The sequence below is a fragment of the Sylvia atricapilla genome, chromosome 6 (assembly GCF_009819655.1).
Source record: "Sylvia atricapilla isolate bSylAtr1 chromosome 6, bSylAtr1.pri, whole genome shotgun sequence".
Taxonomy (NCBI): domain Eukaryota; kingdom Metazoa; phylum Chordata; class Aves; order Passeriformes; family Sylviidae; genus Sylvia; species Sylvia atricapilla.
In genome coordinates, this window is record NC_089145.1 from 29,068,066 (window position 1) to 29,090,477 (window position 22,412).

Here is a 22,412-nt window from a genome sequence, read left to right on the forward strand (position 1 = left end):
CAATCTAGGATATATTACTAGTGGAGGTTATTTGAACAGAGGTGAATTGCTCCCTAAGCCATTTTCCTGTTACTGCATTGTGTAAAAAATACGCAGAGAACATTGAAATCAGTAATTTCTGTGTCCTTTGAAAGGAGACAGTCACTTAATTAAGATGCTGTGGTGCACAGACACAGCTCCGTGCTGACTCTGCCAGGGAGATTACAGAGTAGATTCCTGTGCAGCAGGGAATGACTGATGGGAAGCATCTCCTCACAGGTGGCTCAGGGCACATCTTGCTGGTCACACACAGAGTTGTTCACTGACTTCAGGTAAGCAAGTAGGAGCTTTCTACTTCAGATGTGATACATTCTGCTTTAACTTCATACACAAATTAAAAGTGGAAGTTGGTAGCGAGAGTGAAAGCTTTTTACATACATCCATCCAGTCCTTCTGAGAGGCGATGTTAAGCACGTAACACAACTCAGCGAAGCAGAGGAGCTGTGCTGGCAGTAAATGAGAGTGTCACAATGATTTGTTTGAACTCCTGCAGAGACAATTTAACATCATTTTGGTGACAGTGCATCAAGAACACTCAGGAATTCATTCAAGTGTCAGCAGAACTTTTATTTACTTATTGCTGTTAATATGCACAGTAAAGGAAGACCTGATGTGGCTACCTCCTGCATACAATACTTTAGAAGAGTCAGATATTGTGGCTTTGGTGGTAATAGAACAAAAATGCTGTATTCACAGGCCACAGAGTGATTTCCCAACTGCCTGAATTACAGATGCATTGCCTAGCTATCCCTTACTTTGTCTCTTCCAACATCACCTCATATAGACCTTGTAACTGGAAAATAGCTCGAGATTATTTGGGAACAGCATAGAGGGAAAAACTATTTCTGTATTGCTTTATCACAGCCCTTCAGCCTTGTAGGAGCGAGAATTCATTTGTGGCTTTCTAGCATATAAACACAAGTAGATAAACCACAGAAGGATCAGGTATGCTAAGGAAGGATGGGAACAATCTTCTACCATATGACCTATTATAACAAAAACATCATTCTTCAAAGCTGGGTCCTCTGACTGGATGAAACTCCCAATGCCAGCAGAAGAATACTAGTCAGGAACTGACTGAAATGGGAAGTACAGGCTGTGCTTTCAAAGCTTTTCCTTTGGTCACATTAGAGTGATTCCATCCAGGAGCATTACACTGTCACAAGATGCTCCTCTACCCAGCATTAACCTTTCTCCTCTGGCTGGTAAGCCAAGGCTTGCTTCCCAGCCTCATCCTTGATTTGTCCCTAGGAACAACAGTAAACTGGTAGAGAATTATGTAGATGGCCAGAAGCCAAAGGCTGTGAGTGGACACTGTCACAGTCTGAATGGGACAGTAGCAAGCAACTACCTGTGTGTCACTGGATATACATAATACCCAGGGGTCCTGATGCCATGAAAGGTACAGTAAATCAGCACTTTACCACCCCCTAACCCCTAAATGTACTTCTAGTGCTAACTTTATTCACTTTGTATTGTCTGTTTCTTTATTTACCAATTAATATGCAGAAGAAAACAGGCAATCACTCCTCGTGTGCTTATCCTGTGCTCTGTAAGCACCAGGCAGTGCTGTTTCTACAGCATGGGTAATTATTAGCCAACTGCTTGCTTAAAATAGGTGGGAGAGGCTGCAAGGGGTTCCACAACAAAGTGACTCCTCTCCTGTACTCCTCTTCCACAGCCCTGACAGCTTGCCTGAAGTGGTAGTGGGTTTTGTTGCTGGACAGTCCTCACCCTCCTGCACTCCAACTCGTTTTACAGAGGTGTTGAGGAAGCCATCAAAACTGAGTCTTCACACTGAGGAATAGACAGCCAATAGCTAACACCTTCCCTAGCACATATTCCCCTGTTCTGACACAGCTAGATGTCCCAGTGCAAAAAATGTGCAAAGGTGGCCCTAAAATGTTCTGCCCACCACAAAAACAACAGAACCCTCCCTCCCAGCTTGCACTGATGCCATTGAGTTACCTATAAGATCTTCTCTGTACATGATCCTTCTTGGACCCAAATGCACAGCATCCTCCTGTTGTTTTCATCTTGTGTTGTTGCTGTTTGCTTGAAATGATGTAGCACCAAGACAAAAAGTTTGGCCCTGTGATTGATACTTTTGCCTGTGCTTGGGAGGCTGGGACTGCTGCAGTCTTCAGGAAATGCGCTCCACTGAAGTACTGATTGACTGAGGGTGTGCAGCAAGCCTCCTCCGAGAGGGGATCAGGCAGAGCAGGGTGAGCTGTGTTCAGCTGAGGAGATTACACTAACTGGAACATAGGCTGCTAAAGGCTTCCTCAGAAGCACTTGTGTTTGGCAGACACACTAGACAGGGAAGGAAAGGAGAGGCACTTCCTAAGCTACGGTCTCTGGTTCACTTTAACACCGAGTGTGGCATCTTGGCAAAACACGGCTTAATGTAAGCAGCTGAAGCAAACAGGTCTGGAGTGACCAGCAGAGGTGGTCTGCCAGGCTGCAGGAGCACTCAAACTAAAGCAAAGCCAATAACTGAAGGGATTGCCCACACACAACTCCCCCACCTTCCCCACCAAATGCCAAATCTCCCTTCTGAGCCCAGTGCCTGTAGGCTGTAACTTTTGCAGAGCTGAATGACAGGTTAATCTCAGAAGCCTCCTCCCAAGAAGAGTCACTTTTTGTCCGCTGAAGCAGAATCCTTTTGTGACCTCATGATTTGATAGATAGTTTTCCTAAAGCGCTGGTCCCGGCTCAGTCTTTTGGCTGCTTCTTTCAGCTCTTCAATGTTTTCAGCTTCTGCATGTGAGAAGATGAAGGACTGGGACTGTTTCACTGAAACGAGAACAGCACAGAAAGGTAAGCACTCTCCATCAGGGACACAAACTGAAGATAAAACTTCACTAGAGTTCACAAGCCATGTGACCAACATGACTGACCCTAACTCAGTCTGTGATTAGGCATTCTGATGAAGTCATATTTAAGCATGTTTTTTTAGGAGCTCAGGACTGTCACAGAAATTTAACTTTCAACATATAAAGAAGTGGGCAACAAGTACACAGGCTCAGTGCCTGCTCTCTGGGAAGGGAAGCTCCAAGTAGCACTGTGGCTCCATTCTACTGCTAAGGAACATGAAACACAAACAACATTTGCAGACTTTACTGCTCTGCCAGCCCCATCAGCCCACATCTGCTCCTGCAGGACATGAAGCAGAAGGCTGCCCGACACCCACTGTCATTCCACGAAGCGCTGGTTCTCCGGCAGCGGAAGCGGCAGCTCTTTATGCGGCGAGTGGCAGCCTTGTGGATGTACACAGAGTTCTTCATGATCACAGGCATCTTGGCCTCCAGCTCAGCGTTGCGGATGCACTCCTCAAAGAACTCTGGGGAGAGAACACCACTGTAACCCTGATGGGACAGACACTCCAAGCAGTGAACCTGTCAAAGGGACTGCACTCATTGGGCTGAGCCAGGTAATGACGGCCTTGATGAACAACAACCCATAAAGCTCCAGAATATCATCAGAAAGAACATTTTCAAAGTGACAAAAACCTCCAGTTCCCAACAAATGCATACTCATTCAGAAAGAACTGTGGCCATCCATTGCACATCAGTAGTTCTCTCAACTGCTCATGATTAAACTGCCAAAAGCCTTTGATACTATGATAAAACTTCTCAACTCTGAAGCCTTGCTCATCATACTTTCTTTGAAGGGCTTCTAAAACCAGTCAGGTCTAACTGGGAAAGGAAGGTGTTGGCAACACCAGCACAGACACACGTCCTGGCCACACATGGTGTAAGGGATTTCTTAGTAGCATAGCAAATACTAGCACATAGTTACATATATTATGGACTCCAAGAAAATCCCCGTGTCCACACTCTGACATTATTCTGCCCTGATCTGCCACACAAACTGCTTTTTCTGGCCCATTTCCTCTCTTATGGTCTTGCTGTTCAAAGGCATCTTGTGCTAGTATGCCCAAACTCTTCTATAAAGGGCAGGGCAGAGCTGCAGGAACCACTTGGAAGGACTGAGGCAATCTGTGCTGGGACTAATGTTAGGGGAAACACTGCTGGTCCCTTATCTTCTCTAGTGCTCTGCTCATCAGTACATTTTTACTTTTTTGAAGAAAACATCCCCCAAAATCTAAGGCTGGAAATATCAGGAGACATTCAGTACCAGTTACTCACTTACACCCTGTGAAGCTCAACTTGAATGCTGAGCTCAACACATCCTCTCTTTAGCTCTGTTTTCTTACCATGGCTCTGAGCCAGTAGAACTCTGAAGTTCAGAATCAAGCCTGTTTTCCTCCATTTAGAAATCTTATGAAGAAACTACTGAATAATACTTGTTTTATTTAAATATATAAAATTTAAAAGTATGTGAATAGATTGAAAACTATTTATACATTTATTTATCCCTATTTACCTAACAGTGCTCAGAATATTACAGGACTGTTTGACTTTTCCATATTGGCCTAGTACATCCACCCTTCACTGAAATGAAGCCTTAACTGTACAGACACAGCATCTTCATAAACGCTTCTCCCTGCACTATAACTTGAGCATGAAAACAAGCAAGATTTCACTCAAATGAGGCTGCTAATGTCAGTTCCTAAGCCTGACTCAAGCCAAATGCCGGGGTAATGCCCCCCAAGAGAACACAAAAAGACCCAGCACAACCAACCAAAAAAAGGCAAAGGAATAGGGATAACCTGTGAGGAACATGAGTCTTACACCTGACCCGTGCACTGCAGTGCTGGGCTGATGCTGTGATTCAGCTCTGAGTAAAGATCCAAACTTCACCTTCTGGGTTACCTTATCAGCACATTGCTACAGCAACCATGGGCCTCCTTAAACTGGTGATGTTCTTGTAACCAAGGCTCAGAAATAAAGCCTTGAGGGGAATCAGAGGACTCCTTACAACTCAGCCCTAGTCAGTAGTCATTTTTTATAGCTCTGCCACAGCTATATCTGCCACAGCTTCCCTATTTGACATTTTGGAAAGTATTTGCTCATCTCTAGGTTTGCCTTCCACCCAACAGAGAAGGCTGGAATAATTTCAAGCTCCTTTGAGAGGCTGGAATTATTTCAACCTCCTTTGAGGGCAAAACACCAACTACCTGCACAGCACATTATGGCTCCTCAAAGGGGAGGTGTGATGGAGGTACAAGAAGTTGGAAGATCACATTTATGTGCAGCTTTGCTAATTTGGAATCTTCTCTTTGTGTCTGGGAGGCTAGGTAGAAATTTCCTCTTAAGTTTGTTCTTCAGTAGAGAGGATGGATGACTAACTTACTTCTCAAGTTACTGACATCTGCTTTCATTTTCTTCTCTTTCTCCTTGTTGCAATTCAGAGAGTTTAAGCCTTGCTCCAAGCTCTGCAACGCTTCCTCAGCTTCTCTCAGTCTCTTCTCCAGATCCATGCGTACCTTCACTTCAGCCTGAGGAAGAAAATAAGAATTGCTGAAAAACAGCTTCTTTCTCAGTAAACATCCTAGTAACTCACAAGGTCTGTGACAGACTTGCCATAGATGAAAATGTAAAGACAACACTGATGGAAATCCTTAGAAATATTGCAAGGCAACATAAAGTCATTTCTCATCTCTTCAGACAGAATCTGAAGTTCAGACTATTATAGCAATTCTCCTTTACTCTGACTTCATTTTTCACAGTTTTCTTCCCATTGCATAAAACATATGGAATCAGAGATGGTATTTTAACACACGAATTTGTGCTAACACAAGTACTTGCAACTGAGCAGGAACAGAAGGACATCAATCCAGCTGAGACAGACTGAGATAAAGGCAGACAATTCCAACAAAAGGATGTACAGTGCTTAGTTTCAGAAACAAAACACAAGAGAAGTTAGAAATACAGTACTAGTTTAGCGAGTGAGAAAGACTACACAGCTTAGGTCAACTTAGCTTTAGTCTGGCCAAGTAGGTTACAAGATAAGAAAATATTGGAGGTACAGGAAAAAGAATAACTCTGGGTTTTGTTTTTTGACAAAATATTTGTATAAAGAGGTTGAGTGTCCAACAGCCAATTAACATAACCTTTACATTATGTAGATTTAAATAAAATACCATACTTTGTCAAGTTACCTTTGCATAGATTAATGTATTGTCTGTTACAAAGGAGGGCTGGTCCCTCAGCTGAATTCCTCTGCTTTTGAACCCAAGTTCTTGCAGAGGTTACTGTAGATTTAAAACTCTTAAGGTTGGTTTTCTGAGCATAAGTGAGGAGGGAAGATGTCTACTCAGTTCTGCAACATCCATATTAGCATTTCTTTGAAATCATCTTTATTCTTGATTGTGTCTACTTTCCTCTTTTACTTTTTTTTCTTCCCTCCATCTATAGATTATGCTTTCACAGTAGCAAATTAAAAGTCTTGTGCTGAGTGGATTAATCAGGCTTCAGGATACAAAAATAAATAGTAGTACTACACAGATATAAGATGGCAATTTCATATGTTACCATGATATCATAGTGCTATGGGTAGGAAGGGACCTTGAAAATAATCTCATTCCAACCCCTCTGCCATGGGAAGGGATAATTTTCACTGGACCAGGTCTCTCAGTGCTCCATCCAACCCAGTCCTGAACGCTTCCAGGGATGCAATATCCACAACTTCTCTGAGCAACTTTTTTCAATGCCTCACCACCCTCACAGTAATTTCTTTCTAATATCTAGTCCAAACCTCTCCTCTTCCAGTTTGAAGCCAATCTCACCTGTTCTATCACTATATGTCCTTGTAAAAATTCCCTCTCCAGCTCTCCTGTAGACACCTTTAGGCACTGGAAGTGCTATAAATTTTCCTTCTCAGACCTTCTCTTCCCTAGCCCAAACAGCTCCAACTCTCCCAGCCTGTCTTCACAGGAGAGGTGCTCCAGCCCTCCAAGCACTTTGGTGGTCCTCCTCCGGGCTCACTCCAACAGGCTGATGTCCTTCCAGAGCTGGATGCAGCAGTGCAGGTGGGCTCTCACCAGAGTGGAGCGGAGGGCACCTCCCTCACCCCACCTCCTACTCCGCTTTGGATGCAGGCCAGGATACAGTTGGCAATATGAAGCACAGCTAATGAAGATTCATGGCCACAATGTGAGAACTAAATAAAACCAAGAGTTTGGCTTGATAGGGAATGAACTGAAAGAGAAAAATGGAAGACACTCTGAGCCCAGGGACAGCAATATGTGACATATGCAGGGGATACCTTGAGGTCTCTCTCTGCCTGCTGTTTCTCTGCAGTCAGCTCCGAGAGCGAGTTCTGCAGCGCTTGCGACTGGGAAGAGTAAAACTCCCGCTCCTCCTCCAGTGCTCGAGACCGCTCCTCATTCTCCTTCATCCTGGTGCATGGCACAGCAAAGAAAGATGACCATTCCCACCCCAACACAACTCACAGGAAGGAAAGGAGCTCCTGATGGGGCATGCTGAACTACCTGACTTTGTCCAGAGCAAAGAGATGCTAACAGGAGCACTGTGTGCTCCATTCCTATAACATAGGCATTGCTGCAGAATGCCAGGTGGAGAGCTCTTGAATGGAACGTTCTCAACTCCCAGATGAGGCCCAGGAGGACCAAACACTCCTTATGGACAGGCCATGAACACCTTCACATGTCCAAGTCCTGGTCTGAAAGGACCAGGCCCAATTGGGAGCAAGTTCAGCTGCCCTGCCTCACCCTGTCTCCTTTGAAGGATTTGTAACTCCAACCACACAAGGTTCCAGACTTGTCTAGTGTTGGCAGTCAATAAGCAAGTTAGCAGACAGTCACATCATTTAGCACCACTAAGCCTGAGCAGAGGTGACCTCTTTCCCTACTTCACCTTTTCTCTGCTAGGAGTTTCTCCTGCAGAAGTTGCTGCATCTTCTCTTCAATCTGTCGCAGGCTGCAGTGCAGTCCCCAGATGGGGCTTTGCTCCTTGCTGGGGCTGGTTGGTGGGACCTGGCTCTCATTTTCTTCCAGCATCTCCAGCATTTGTTGTTTTTCCAGAGAGAGCTCCTTGAAGGAGGACAGAGATTGTGAGTACCAGCCAAGTCAAACATTTCAACTCCTGTTCCTGCCTGGTTCTCCCTTACTAAGTGCCTCCATCCTTACCATCCACATGCTTCAATACAGGTTAAACACAAGAATAACAAAATTTGGGTTTCATTTCGTACCTGCTTCATAGGGAGCAAGTCTCCACCATAGCCTTCGCTACGAAGAGGTGAACCAGCTGGCTCCTTTTGATGCGATATGCTAGTAAGGACACAGCTCAGGGACTGGAGCCTTGGGCTTCCCTGGTGCATCACATATGCAGGCAGCTTCCCTGCCTTCCCTGCTCTGCTTGCTCCTTATCAGGAACTGGAGGCACCCCCTCTGTGGTACTCCTAACTGTGGGCAATAGAACACATCACGCTGTTTGCCCCCAAAGCGTTCAGTGTGCAGTCAGGGCAGGAATGGTATTTCCATAGCTTTCCAGTGCTTTTCTCATAAGTGCGGGCAAGGAGAAGAGCTCAAAGGAACAGATTTTTGGACAAGCTTGCAGGATTGGACAGAAACATTAAAGATGACCTTGCAGCTTCAGAATGCCAACTGTGTGGAAATATCACAAACAATATACATTTAGAAAAGGCATTTTCCACAAATCCACCAGCAAGGAAGGATTTTAATATATCAAGACTGTTTCCTAGATTCCGTTTCCTTGGGAATCATGCTCCCTTCTGTGAACAAAGAATGCCCCTCTGCTGTTTCAAATTCCACCAGAAGGTGCAGTAAAAAAAAAGCTCATCACAGACTACAGTCATGTTGGCTGGGAGGGACCTTCCGGTAGGCTCTTGTGCAGCCTGCTGTTCAGAGCCAGTCTGTCAGCATAGCAGGACATGGTCAGCTGTGGCTGTTTACAGCTTGAATACAGTCCACGATGAAGGTTCCTCAGCCTCTCTGACTGACTGCCTGCCCATCTGGTGAAAATTCTCTCCCTCCTAAACTACAACTGATTATGGCTATTGTCCTACCACTATATCACCTGGTACTGCTGAGAAAATCTTGGTTCAGTTATGCTCTGTGTCATTTCTCATCCTTTTCTGAAGGGGATTTTGGTGTTCGTATCAGCTACCAAATGAAGCTATTCATCTGCACCGCACTTAAACTCTGGCTTGAGCAGATGTTGGACCCATTCCATGGGACAGCATAGCTTTCAGGCCAAAATTCTATCACTCAGGAGCGGTCACTCACCTCTAGGGTGTTCTGTAAGGACTGTGTCAGGCTTCGCAACTCTTTCTTTTCTTCCTCCACTCCTTTAAGGGAGCGGGCTGTGAGCTCCAGCTCCCTAAAGAAGCAAAAAGGGTGACAGCTATTGGAGGGGAGCAATAGCCCCACAGACCACACCCAGGCTGTGCAGGCTGTGGGTCTCCTGGGGCAGGACCTGCAACCATCGGTTGGCACAGCCAGTCCTGGAGAGGCAGGAGTTTGCCAGGAAGCATCACATCCTGCCTTGGACACACTACAGGTGTTCAGGAACGTCACTGTGCCTCCTCATCATCAAACCCAGCCCAACAGTTACTGTGCTTCTCCAGCAAGGGCAGAGCCATGGTTGCAACTGAAAGAGCTCAGACAGGGCAGACACATCTAAGCTGAGCCTATGAGAACAAAAATGGTTTGCAAAACCACACTAGCTTTTCTGAGATGCTACTGAGGGAGAAAAAAAGAAAAAATAAAAAGAGAGCAATAGCAAAAAATGCCCTTTCAACACTCGGGGCAAAGCACTTGGATCCTTCTATTTCTAAGTATATTTGCTGCTCATATGTTCCACGGTTAACTTTTAAAATGACAAAACTTGTCTTGGTGAGGCAACATCATCATACATCCATTGTCATTCAGGTGATGGTGGAAAACCAGATCCAGGTGTCTGGACCCCACATAGCTGCTCAGTCAGTTAAACTAATTGCCTCTCTGACATCTTCTCTTGCACCTGCCATTGCCATGCCACCCCAACTAATCTGGGGGTTGCTTGTGTCTCAGCCCTTTGAAATTAAATTGCTGGAGGCCCGAGTACAAAATGAAGCAGCTAAGCTGTATTCTATTGGTCACAAGCAATAGCAAATACAGGTAAAGAGCCCATAACCATTCCTGTTTTGGTCAATGTAGCATCTCCTTCCTACTTGCACAAAGGATTTTACAGACTGTTTTGATTCCCCACCACAGTGGTACTTTTGCCCGGTCTGGGAGTTGTGTCCTTCCCCCTGCTGCTGTACCGTCTGATCTCCTCCTGCTCCAGCCGCAGCTCCCGCACCACTTCTTCAAAACGCTGCTTCTCTGCTTCCAGGATCTGGTTCAGACGCTCAAGCTCCTGCTCCAAAGGAGAAGACAGGATTGTATTCTGCCAGCACAGTTAGGAGAGGCTAACTCCCTGTTAACAATGCCTGGGACTTCTAACATGGCATTTATCCCAAGCTGTGTAGAGCTGCAGGGTGTGTGATTCCACCACACTTTTGTCCAGGGGCAAGTAGAAGGATTTGAGGTTGGCTGAGGTTTTTCAGACATCCAGAAGTCTCAGCCAGGTTACCAAGCACCTGGAAATCTCAGACATGCTCCCTGCACAGGTCAGCTCAGCCACACATATACAGAAAGTCCAAACCTCCCTGGGAATGCTGGACTCACATGTATGTACTATTTTCAGGCACCCACACATGCAGATACAGAAAAGCCAGACAGCCTCAGAATGCAGCAGCCCCAGAATTTCTCTGCCTGAAGTGTGATACTTCAGAAAGGCCAGCTCAGCTTTTCTTCACACCCCCACCGGGGCAGGAAAGTACAGACGATTCAGTTACAGCTTTGCACAGTTTAATCAGCCTGTCACTATCTTTGTGCTGATAAAACCATGCTTAGAGAACACCAAATACCACAAGCTGTCCTTCACACAGTGAAACAGTCTCTTCCCCTAGTCCAGAGGAAGCAGTTGCACTGAGACCTACTGCAAATGGAGAAAGACAGGACCAAAATTCAACAAGGGTCCCTCTCCTGGTCAGGTCACCTTGCAGCCGCAGCTGCTGTGCAGACCTCCTGCTACAGGCCCATGCCAGTGACAAAACAGCACTGGCACTGGATAAATTAATGAGACTCTTGCTCCATGCTGCATGTGCACAGTCCAAGCTACTTTCCCACCATATTGCTCTGAAACCTTCAGGCTCCCCAGAGGGTTAAAACACAGTTCAGTGAGCTCTGCCTTCAGTCCTTCATAGCACCAGACTCCTTCAGACTAACCCAGTCTCATCTGCTCTTTGTGGGCAATGGAGTTACTGTGCATGGCTTTGGAAGAGCAGAGATTTGTTCCAAGATCTTCAGACAAGGTCCTTTCCCTCCCTGTGGCTATGGGCTGTGCAGCAGGCTGCCTCACCAGAGGGGGGAGATGTCTCTCTGCAAAGGCAAAAGGAGCTTAGCCCTAAGCCAGTGTCCAAGCCACTTTTGGATTTTATGAAATTGAAAAATCCAGAAATGTATGCAAGAAATATATATGCCTAGGTCAGCATTGCCATCTTTCTCTAAGGAGAGGGAACAGTCATTTTGGATTAACTGGAAAAGACCATGAGGCACTTTGCAAAGTTGTAACATGGTGGTCTGTATCCACAGTGTAATAGGACAAACCATTTTGCACAGCTATCTTGCCATGGCTTTGTGATGGTGCTATAAAAATCAGTATAGATTTGGATCAGTAAATATAGGGATGTGCTACTTTTATTATATTAAGCAATTATAAGTTAGGAATAGTTTGAAAAGCAATTATAAACTTGATAAAGCAACCTGGCCTAGAGGAAGATGTCCCTCCCTGCCCATGGCAGAGGGGTTGGAATGAGATGATCTTTAAGGTCCCTTCCAAACCATTCTATTCTAAGGTAAATTAAGGTATAACAGTCACATCTGAGGGAGTGCTTTCTTGATATTTTCCCTGGTGCAACATTTTTTATTCTCCCCATCTCTGTTGTGTCCACAAAACAAACCACATTGGTTTTTGTGCTCCTTTTATCTCACAACAGTATCTCTATGCTAGAACAATGTTTGTTTACTTGCTTTCTAACTGTGGAGATAGGTCTTAATTGCTACAATCTTCCCGAATCTGCCAAATAACAATTGTGTAATCCAATCTAGTGAGTATGAATTTAATTTGATCTTCCTCCCTGGTCCTCCTGGATTCATAATGGCAAGCCTGCTGCATGGACAGTAACAGGGAAAGGGAGCAGGGATACACCTCCATGATCCATCTCATGGCACACGTCTTATTCCTTTCTTCATCCACAGGACCCAGAAGTTGGCTGGAGGCTGCTGTGCCTCCACCAGCCTCTCTCCCTGAATGCTGACATGCCTTCAAACCAACAAGTCCCAGCCTCCCAGCCCTGACACAAGGCAATTGAGGGAAATTGGCTTGTGATGAACTCACCTCTTTTTGCTCCCTCTGCAGACACAGCTCTTCCGTTTCTTCCATTAGTTTATCTAAGCAAGCACACAAAAAAAGTCCAAGCACAGAGAAAAGCATTTTATATCCTCAGGATATTTACAAACAAGAAACACTGACTTTTTGGAAGCTTGAAAATGCAGCATTCCCTATTCTTTTGTGTGTATCTGTCTGGGAGGCTCCAAATGCTGAGATGGCACTAAAGGGAAGTTCTGTAATTTCCCTTCTGCCAAATAACCTAATAAACAAGCATTTTGCTTTGTACTCCATCTAAAGTTTCCTCTCAATGTTCTTAAAGAGCGTTACTGAACTATCCTTCACCATCTTCTAGCTGAGTCAGGAAAATATTCTTATCTCTGCTTCACAGATAAAGAGCAAGGCACAGAACGGTCAAGCGAGTGCACAGAGATACAACATGCAGCAGCAGTCAGTTTTCCTGCAGCTCAGTGCCCCATCCTCACCTGCCTAGTCTATCATCCTCCCCTTAGCCCTCTGGACAGCATTGCCAACTCCCTATTTTCACCTTGGGATGTCCCAGCTGAGCCCAGAAATTAATCCCTAACTTAGCCACAAAACTTCTGCTGTACAGAGCAGTTCCCCTCAACATCAGCTGCTCTTGTCCACTGAAGACACACAAGCCCAGATGAAGAGGCTGTGCTCTGGTCCTCACCCTGCAGCCTGGTGCACCTATGCTGTGCTAGCTCCAAGCTCAGAGGCTCTGCCTTGGGCAGCCCTCAGCCACAGAGCCCAGACAGAAACACTCCTCATGGTCAAGCCTTGGGTTTAGCTCTCAGCTCTGCCACAGGAGCAGGGGCAGATTGGCTGTAGCACTTCTGTCTTCCTCAGGTGAGTGAGGTGCTACTGGCTTCCCTGGTACTGAGGACCTGACAAGATTGCTGCTGCTGGCAGGGTTACTACTTCTAGGAGGAATGCAGACCTCTACTTCCTGCCCAGAGCAGGGCTCCTGGTGCCAGAGAAATAGTGTTACACTACCAAAGCTCTGCTGAGCACCACTGCTGCCTTTCTTACCCTCTTCCTCCTGGCCAGAATCCAGCACAGATGCATTGTAATTACACAGAGGCTCTCCCACCTTCCCTCTTCTGCCCTTCCTGAGGGGTCCAAGCCCTGGACTTGATGGGCTTCTGTAAAATCTATCTATGACAGTGAAACCTGGATCCCAGCTGGGTGAAAGATAACTCGGTGTGGATTCAAGAAATTCCTAGTGTTCCTCCAGAGAACCTTGACTTGCTTCCAGGAACAGTGCCTGACCTCAAAGCTTGACTACAGGATGGACACAGATCATTGAAGGTAAGGCTAATGAGGCAGAAGCCTCATTATATAGAAAGCCTCACTTATATAGAAATAGACAGTTCCTGTCAAAAGAAAGTAACAAACTGTGACAATTGACCAGCTCTGAATGTTCTTGTCATGGACCAAAGAATGCAGTGAAAAATATATTTTATATTCCAAATATCTCCTGTTTGCCACAAACTGCGTATTCCGTTATTCCTCCACCACCTTTTCTTTTATCATACCAAAGACCTCTTGGATCCTTCAAGTCCTTTCCTTTGCTCTGGTGGTTGCAAAATAATGTTTTGATGAAACTTTCCTGTTTCTAATTTTCCTCCTGTTTCTGTCCCTTCAGGTCCTCCTCTCAGCCTCTTTTTCCTCTCAGCATCCCGTTATTCCTCTGTCAGGTGTGGAACCACTTCTTCTTGCCTCACATACGAGCCCATCTGTCACCCCACATGTGTGAATGCACAGAATAATAGACAGAATAAACATGCTGTGATACTTGAGTTATGATCACTGTTACATGTGAGACCATGTACTGAGATCAGCCCTGACCACCATGGATGCAGAAATACAAAAAGCTCCTTAAGATTCCTCCAATGGCTTGATGATTTGGAGTAGATACCATGCTCAAGGCATCACCAACCTGAAGCACCCAAATTTCTGCTACCTTATTTAAAGCACATAACTCTCCAGACAAGTAAGCCACAGCCCCCAGTCAGAAGGTTTCTTAGACTTGGGGAATGCTGTAGCTCAGGGGGCATCTGGGTTAAGAGGGCTACTCTCCCTTGGCTCTCCTTATAGCAATGTGGGGAAGAGATAACTGGACCTCTCACAGCAGTCAGAGCATCCAAGGTATCAGGCCATGCAGAGGCTGGTTCCTAAATAGGAGATTGGATTACATCATTCACTTCTCTTCATACCCAAATTATTTTACGTTCATCTGGAGCAACTGTTCTTTCTCCACTGTCTACAGAGAGAGCACTGACAAATTAGCTACTGCCATTAGATACCCCAAACAAGCCCATGTAAATACTCCCACTTCCAGTATGAACAGTGTGAGCAAATACAAAGAGCAAGTAGAGTAAGACCAAAAAAACACCAGCTAGGTGAAGAAAACTCATGTATGAAAAGGTGTGACCAACCTCAGAAGTATCAGTCCAGTCTGATTCAAGGAGACAAAGCTATTGTCTGTTTGCCTGTGAGAAGCTGAAACCAACACATCCAAACCTCTTAGGGGTGGCAAATGTTTGTACAGATGAGCCATGGAAGACTGCAGCATGCTGGACAAAGCACATTCCTCCTTCACACTACACACAGATGTTCAGATCCCACCTTAACTTCTGCATGTTGTGACTCTCTTCAGATCTGAATTTCAGCTGCTGACTACTCAAAAGCTTCATCCAGAGAAAACCTGTAGCCGCTTGGCTTGACCACACTGACAACTCCAGAAAAAGCAAAATTACAGTTTTGGCCTTTATGGATTTTCAGAGTAAGAGTTTCCTACCTAAATATTCCTGTTTCTCCTTGGCCAGCTGTAGTCCTTGAGCTTCCAGGCTCTCAATCATGGCTTCTCCCAGCTGGGCATTCTTCCAGGTCCTAGGGAGAACAGACACAAAGAAGGCAACGTAAGAGAGCTAAGGGTCCCACAGACTAGGACAGGGGACTCAGCCTAGCAAACTACCAAGGAATTTAGACATACAGACTCTCATCAGTTGGAACCATGATTCTCTAAAAGTTTTCTCCACAAAAGAATTTGAGAATTAAACACTTTATAAAGCATAGCTGAAAAAAGGGCCTGTGGAGCATTACTGACTGAGTTGACACACAGGCTAGGCTTTAATACAGATATTAAACACCAAGGGCAAGGACACAAAAAAACCAAAAATAGAACCAGAAATGGAGTTTGCTGCTCATTTGTATTCATGTTTCATTAGAAAAAAATCTACACATATAAAATGCGTAACATTAAAATGTACATAAAATTGATTGCAATCTGTTTATATAGATGTGCATACAGGAAGAGCAATTATTGTCCAGAAACTCTGTCATTTTTGTTAAATCCTAAGGGATCTTATAGATATTAAGTATTTGTAAAGGACTCTTTGTGAACAATTTGAAATTGTAGCTTTTTGGAAACTGTTAATTGGGCAATCTCTTCTTTCAAGGCAAGCTGTACCTTGTCTCTTATAAAAGTCAGATGAATAAATTAAACACACACCACCTCAGGGACAAGGCAGCTCACAGCTCCAGCAGCCCAAGCTCTTTGCAGATATATGTGGTTTTTGTCAGCTAACAAGGCTATTTCTAAACTAGAGAGGAAATTAGAATACTAATTTAAAAGGTGCTGTTTTGCCCACAGGTAGACATCTTCATCTGGAGTGAGAACATGTGGGTGTGAATGTATTTTCTCACTAACATTCCCTGTTACAGGATGAGTCTGATCCCAGAGAAGCAAACAGGTCAAGATGAGAGTGGAGGAAATAACAGAGTTTATCATATGATTACATAGAGGGTTTCAAAACATCTGCAGCATTTAAGGCATCTGTTTATAGATTCACCTTTTCAGTGCTCCCTCCCTTCTCCAGACTAACAAGACATTTCCCTGTCTGTTACTCAAAGGTTACTACACCCACTGCTGCCTTAGAAAATGCACTCGTACCACTGTGTGGCATCTTAGCTTTTATTCCTTCATCTGCTGGAACCAGTGCCAGTGTAACCACAGCTACAGGGAGGTACCAGGCTATGACTTCAGCTGAGGGGCAAGCAAGGGCTGCTTTTACTCTGTATTTCTTGCCAAGAGAGTTTTCATCAGAAAAAGCCACACTGCTTAAAGTATTGGACGGCACAGAGCCAGGAAGGCTCATGGGACAAGTAGAAAGCACCTGCCTGAAAAAAAATCCATCCCCAAAGCTGTAGAGAATCTCCATCACATATACATCTCAGTCACTGTCTGTTCCAGTCCTTCTGCAGCACTGGGAATATCTCTTTAGCTCTGGCTGCTTTTTACCTTTCTTGGGAGCACCCACAGCAAATTTTTGGAGACACTTAGCACTTCATAGTCTGCAGGACATAAGTACTGTGTTACTATTTTTCTCCTGCATTGCCCACCAAGTTTACTTTCTACCAGTTGAGGGAATGCTGCTGTGGACAGAGAGAGGTGATGTGTGCCCTTCTCCTCCACTGGCAGCAGCAGAGCTTCTCTTGGTGGGAAGAGAGCCTGGCAGTGTGGGAGTCAGGGCTTTGTGTATTTCCAAAAAGCTTTCACAATCTGGCAAGCATGGTAAGTCCAAGGCACAGCACTCTGGAAGTGTGGGAAGCCCATCAGTTCCCCTCTGCACTGAAGAACCCATTTCCCTGTCAGGGCAGGAGCCTTGGAAAGGAGGGAAGAACTGCAGGGATGACCAAGCAGACTGTGATGACAGAGGCAATAACCAGTTGTGCAGACACATACACATGATCCACCCAGATGGAAAGAGGCAGTGAACAAAACTGAAACAAAGGACAGAGGATACTTCCCAGCCTGGATTTGGTTTTTCCTCCATTGCCTATTTCCATATTTCAGTCTATGGGGTTTGTTTTGGGCTTTTTGGTGTTTTTTTGGGGGGGGGAGGGTGTTGTTTGTGGGGTTTTGGTTTTTTGCGGATTTTTTTGGTCAGCTTTAAATAATGATGAAAACAGCAGGATGATCCCAGCTAACTGCCACTGGCAGTATAATCTCCATCTAGGAACAGAACATTCTAACAGATTGCCTAGAATAATTCAACTGTATTCTTTAAGCTTTTCTACTCACAGCAGATCAATTTATTGGCCCATGCTGGCCTTTCTGACTGCTCTTTAGTTCCCAACCTGACCCTGTTAAATCACATAATCTGTGCTTTTCCTCACATGCAGGCTACCACTAGCACTAATGAGACTGGCACCAGAGCTGCACCACTCTCTGATGCAGCAACAGAAGCAGAGAGGGGAGGAAAGGTGCTTCAGGGGGATTTTCAGCTAGATGCAGGTGGTCTGCTGTATGATAGCAGCCACTTCTAGCTTCTGCTTTAAATGCTACTGCTGGAATATTAAAGCATGGACTAGAGAAAAGGCTGGCTCTGAGACAAATGCAGCAGTGGAGGGCTCACTTGAGCATACTCCTCCTGAGTTGTGCTGCCTTCCTTCTTCCCTCCCGTACACACCTGAAAGATGAACTTGGTCCCAAATTATTGCCCCTGGCAATAGTTGATCTTAACATTGGCAAAGGCAAGTGCAGACCTGTGCTATTGAATAAAAAGCTGCAAATTGCTCAAGGGCTAACTCTGTGTCTGTCACTTCCCCTCTGCAGTGGCCAAGGCTGCTCGTGCCAAGTGGGTGTCAGAGCTCTGCCTTGGGTCCTGTGTCCCATGGGACTCCTGCTCCCATGAAACTTCAATGGACAGCTTTGTGTTGCAGTTCATAGACTACCATGGAGGTAACAGCTTGCCCCAGCACCAAAGCTAAGCACACTGTGGCAGCACAGCATTAGGTTCCCCATTAATTACAAATTGACATTTTGAGCCTCAAAACATTGACATTAACTGAGGTGTTGCCTTAGTATGTACACATACATGCACACACTGGTATTAAAACTTAAACAGCTTTTGTTCCTACAGTGACAAGAGACCACACGTTGTAATGCAGCCAAGGAAGGGCAGAGCAAAATGCTCATTGCTTTAAGCCTCATAGCCTAAAGACACAGGAAGTTTCTATATCTCATTTGGGAAAGTCAAATCCCTGTTTAAGTGTTATCTCTTCCTGCATCTGCTGAGACTTAGAAGAAGCCTGCTCTGGTTTTGCAGGACAGATACTCGTTGCACTGTCAGACTCCTGGGTGCTGGGGGATTGCAGAGCTGGAGGCCAATAAACTGCAAATCTCTGTCCAGCATTCTCAGCAGAGTGTGAACCAGTACTGAATGCATACAGCAATTAAACCCTCTCACCCCTGCAGGTGGGCTGGAAATGCTTTGCTAACACAGCATCTCCTGGGATTTAGGCTGCCTCCACATTTCACAACTAAACTGTTTTGAGAGGCCAAATCCTGCTGCTGCATGGCCTGAGCACCTGCAGATCTGGGCAGAAGGAATGCACACCCACGGACACAGAACTGCACCACAATCACAGTTATTGATCAGTACTGTGCTGTGAGGTCCCTGCACATAGCAGGACATAGAGCCACAGGGGCAGCTGCTCACTAGATTCATGTCTTGCCTGTTCTGCTCTTACTTCCTCCCAAATTCATATGGAGAGGTTGTCTGACCCCCATTTCTGTCAAGCCTGCAAACCTTGCTTCCCACACCAAATGGACCAGGAGAGCTCCTGTTCAGACCCAGATCCCACCTCTCTGAGGCATGAGAGAAGGACAGCAGATAGAACTCAGTGTATCAGCATTTGGCAGATGACAGCCTCAGGTGGTGAACAGAGAGCCACACTGCACAACAAGGTGGAATGCTTTGCATCAGTTTTAGAGCACTCCCCTTCAGAGAAAGGCTGGGTCCAGGAGACAAGTGAAGCTCTCTCTGTTTTTGAAGAGCTTGTCTGACTCCCCATAGCCCTTCTAGTCAGGCTTCTTCCTCTTTATCCTTGACACATCTACAGAGCAGATCAAAGCAAATAAGGAATAGAAAGAAGCTTACACTTTTCCAGACTCCTGTAGCATCTCCAGCCACTGAGCCTGCTCAAACTCTGATTCGGCTGCTAGAACAATGTTACCCTGGAAGAGGGGAGGGGAGGGATAAAAAACCCAGATTAGAGAGGCTGGTGCCTTATGCACCTCTGTGCACTCATGGCATGAACTGGACACAGCTCTGGTGGGAAGGGAGCCCACCACAGCCTTCCACCTCCACAAGAAGCATCACACAGGAGCAAACGCCACCCAGGCCTACCACACATTGGGAAGTGTGCACACAGCAAACAGTCACAGTAGGAATAATGCTGATAGGGCAACATGAGCTCTAGGGCTCCTGAGAATCTGTCTGCTGGTCTGCTAGTATCATAAAGCCTGGTGCCAGAAAGTGCAAGTTTCCTTGTTGGTTGTCAAAGCAGCAGTAGCAAAGCCTTGAGTGGACTTGGGATACCAAGTCACCCTTGCTCTCAGGATAGTCTGTCCAGAGAGGGTTCGCATACCTTGGTGGGGAGGGAAAAGACTGCCAATCCAGCTCTGCTCATCAGTATTAACCTGTTCTGTGGTGTTTGGAGCATTTTAGAAGAAAAGAAATCTACTTACATGGAAGTCTTCATGAGAGATTTTTATGGCATAAGGCATGTTGGCCTCTTCTTTAGGCTCCACAATGCAGCCTCCCAGGGGTATGACACCCTGGAGATAAACCAGAGCACTCTAATCAGTCAGAAAAATAAAGAATAACTATCTGCTAACCAGGAGCTGAACTTTCATCCTCAGTCACTTTGTTGGCCCCTGCCCTGTCTTGGCAAGGAGGAGCAACACATACAGTTCTTGAAAAGAAGAGGGACTCATTACCCCCAGGATACCCTCAGCCAGTATCTGGAAGGGGGTAAAGATGGCAGTCCTGCCTTCAGCAGGGAGGGAAAGCTGTTAGCTAGAACATGGAAGCAGAAAATGTTTCATTAAGGAGAAAGCGATCTCCCAATAGGGACAAACATTGCAGATCCAGTGTGGCATCTACCATGAGAGAGGCTGTGCATTCATTGCAGTCAAAACCCCACATGTGCTGTGTGGGGCAGACAGGCAGCTGGCTGGGTGGGTGAAATCAGCACCTCTGGAAACTCATGTGGTACACCAGCCTCCAGTGACTAGGGAGGACAAAAGCAGGCTCAGAGCACAGGGTGCCCCTGTGGAGCTCCAGAGGCCACCCAGTGCTGACGGCAGGTGGGCTATCAGCTGCTGACAGGTGCAAGTACAGGTTTGGAACAAGAGGCAAAGGGAGCTCTCAGCTCCTCCACCACTGGCTTTGCCAACAGTATTTTTACAGTTGCAGATTAGTTGACTAGATCATGAAAACAAAGGAATAGATCTACTATTAGGTAAAAAAAAAAAAAAAAAAAAAAAAAAAGGGGGGAAAAAAAGTAATGTGCCTGCTGAATCATTAAATATCCTGAAAAGGTACCAACAGGATTCTCTCACTTCTGAGGCTTCCCTGGACCTGTGAGATGTCTGGGTCTTACTGTGACTTACCTCTTCATCTTTTGCTGGGCCCATGGAGCAAGGGGGAGGGAATGCTAGAAACAGAATAACTCTCTCCTTGTGCAAATGCTGCTCACCTTGGGATGGATATTGAAGTATTTATTGCTTTCAAAACTCTTCTTCTCACTCTCAGCATAGTACAGCAGGAAGCTTTCCTTAATGATGAAGAACCTTTAAGACAGAGAAGGGAAATACATTTTGGTGAAATGGAGGTTTGTTGTTCACAGCACACGAAAATCTCCACCTAGCTAAAGTGCTTTCTGAGCAGGAGAGTTTACTGCTCCCACCTAAGCCCAAGGTGAGGTGCCTCACTTCTGCTCACAGCCAAGAGCTGCTGCTTTACAGCAAGTGCCTTGTTCAAGTGCCTTGTGCTTGCAGCTCACCCCAGCAAGCACACAGCAGAGCTGAGGGCAGACCACAGTGCTGCAGGCTCACAGGGCACTGGGACAGCGCTCTGTGCACACAATGGGACCGCAGACTGTTGGCACCTCTATGTGTGTGCCCTCTCTAGCTCATGTGTTGAATTCGACCTAGTGGAGAGAGCTGCTCTTTCATTCAAGGGTCTTTTGCACGGGCTAAGACCAACTAAATGCTTATTTTGCAATATGGTGCCTGGCACCCTCTTCCCTCCCATCTCAGTGTAAGGCAGAAGGGAAATGTTTCCACTCTAACAGAATCACAGCCTACCATCCCCAAGCGACTCTTGAGGCAAAAATTGGCCACCAAAGCACTCAGGAGCAGAAATAAATTTGAAAGATATTTTTAAGCAGAGCACCTGGCAAACTCTCCTGTCACTGACCTTCACAACTACAGAGGAAATTGAATATTTTTTTCTCACGTGTAACATTAAAATATGCCTTGTTCTGCTCACTTAGCCTCAGGTATGCTCTGGTGATCATTGTACAGTGCTCACAAAATATCACAGTTTCTGTAAGCCAAGCCCCTAACTTACTGGAGTGTGTCCTCAAAATTAGGATTAAAGGAGTGCCACCTTTAACTTATTTTGATTTTTGAAATGTCCCTTGGAGAGTCCCTCCTCTCTTCAAAATTGAGGATGCACGTACTCTGCAGGCAGTGGAACAGGGGAGAGATACCTGACTTAGTTTTAATTTGGTCTAAATCTCTGCAGCACTTAAAAATTATGAAGAGCAGCTGAAAAAAAAAAAAATGGGGACATGTCAAGTAGGGAGGTTTCAAAAGAGTTAAGTGACAAAGAAAATGCATTGTTCTGTTCTGTACATGTTTTCTGACACAAGAAAGAGGGATTTGGGCAGAAAGTGAAAGACAAGAAGATGAAAATTATTTAAAAATGCCTTTTTACACTTTACAAAACACAGCTGTATAAACTACTCTTATGTGGTCCTGAGGACAAGAGATCATGAGGAAACTGGAAAGGATAAGGTGTTTCTGTGAATGATAAGAACATTCCCAAGAAACTCTCCTGTTTCTGGGAGGGAATAAGAGGAGACATCTATAGGCAGTGCTGCCCACTTGTGCAGCCTGGGCATTCC

General features: G+C 45.5%; 1 protein-coding gene across 1 annotated transcript in view; it reads right to left on the minus strand.

The window, feature by feature from the left end:
- Nucleotides 1-589: 589 nt before the first annotated feature.
- The window catches only part of PLEKHD1 (pleckstrin homology and coiled-coil domain containing D1), a 28,245-nt gene continuing 6,422 nt past the window's right edge, over nt 590-22,412 (minus strand). The window contains exons 3-14 of the mRNA XM_066321352.1: nt 20,979-21,072; nt 19,966-20,055; nt 19,376-19,452; nt 15,229-15,320; nt 12,414-12,466; nt 10,234-10,328; nt 9,215-9,308; nt 7,824-7,999; nt 7,213-7,345; nt 5,299-5,443; nt 3,233-3,382; nt 590-2,835 (exon numbers count right to left, since the gene is read on the minus strand). Of these exons, the coding sequence (XP_066177449.1) occupies nt 2,675-2,835; nt 3,233-3,382; nt 5,299-5,443; nt 7,213-7,345; nt 7,824-7,999; nt 9,215-9,308; nt 10,234-10,328; nt 12,414-12,466; nt 15,229-15,320; nt 19,376-19,452; nt 19,966-20,055; nt 20,979-21,072 (1,360 nt within the window). The 3' untranslated portion in view covers nt 590-2,674. The remainder of the gene's footprint in view (nt 2,836-3,232; nt 3,383-5,298; nt 5,444-7,212; nt 7,346-7,823; nt 8,000-9,214; nt 9,309-10,233; nt 10,329-12,413; nt 12,467-15,228; nt 15,321-19,375; nt 19,453-19,965; nt 20,056-20,978; nt 21,073-22,412) is intronic.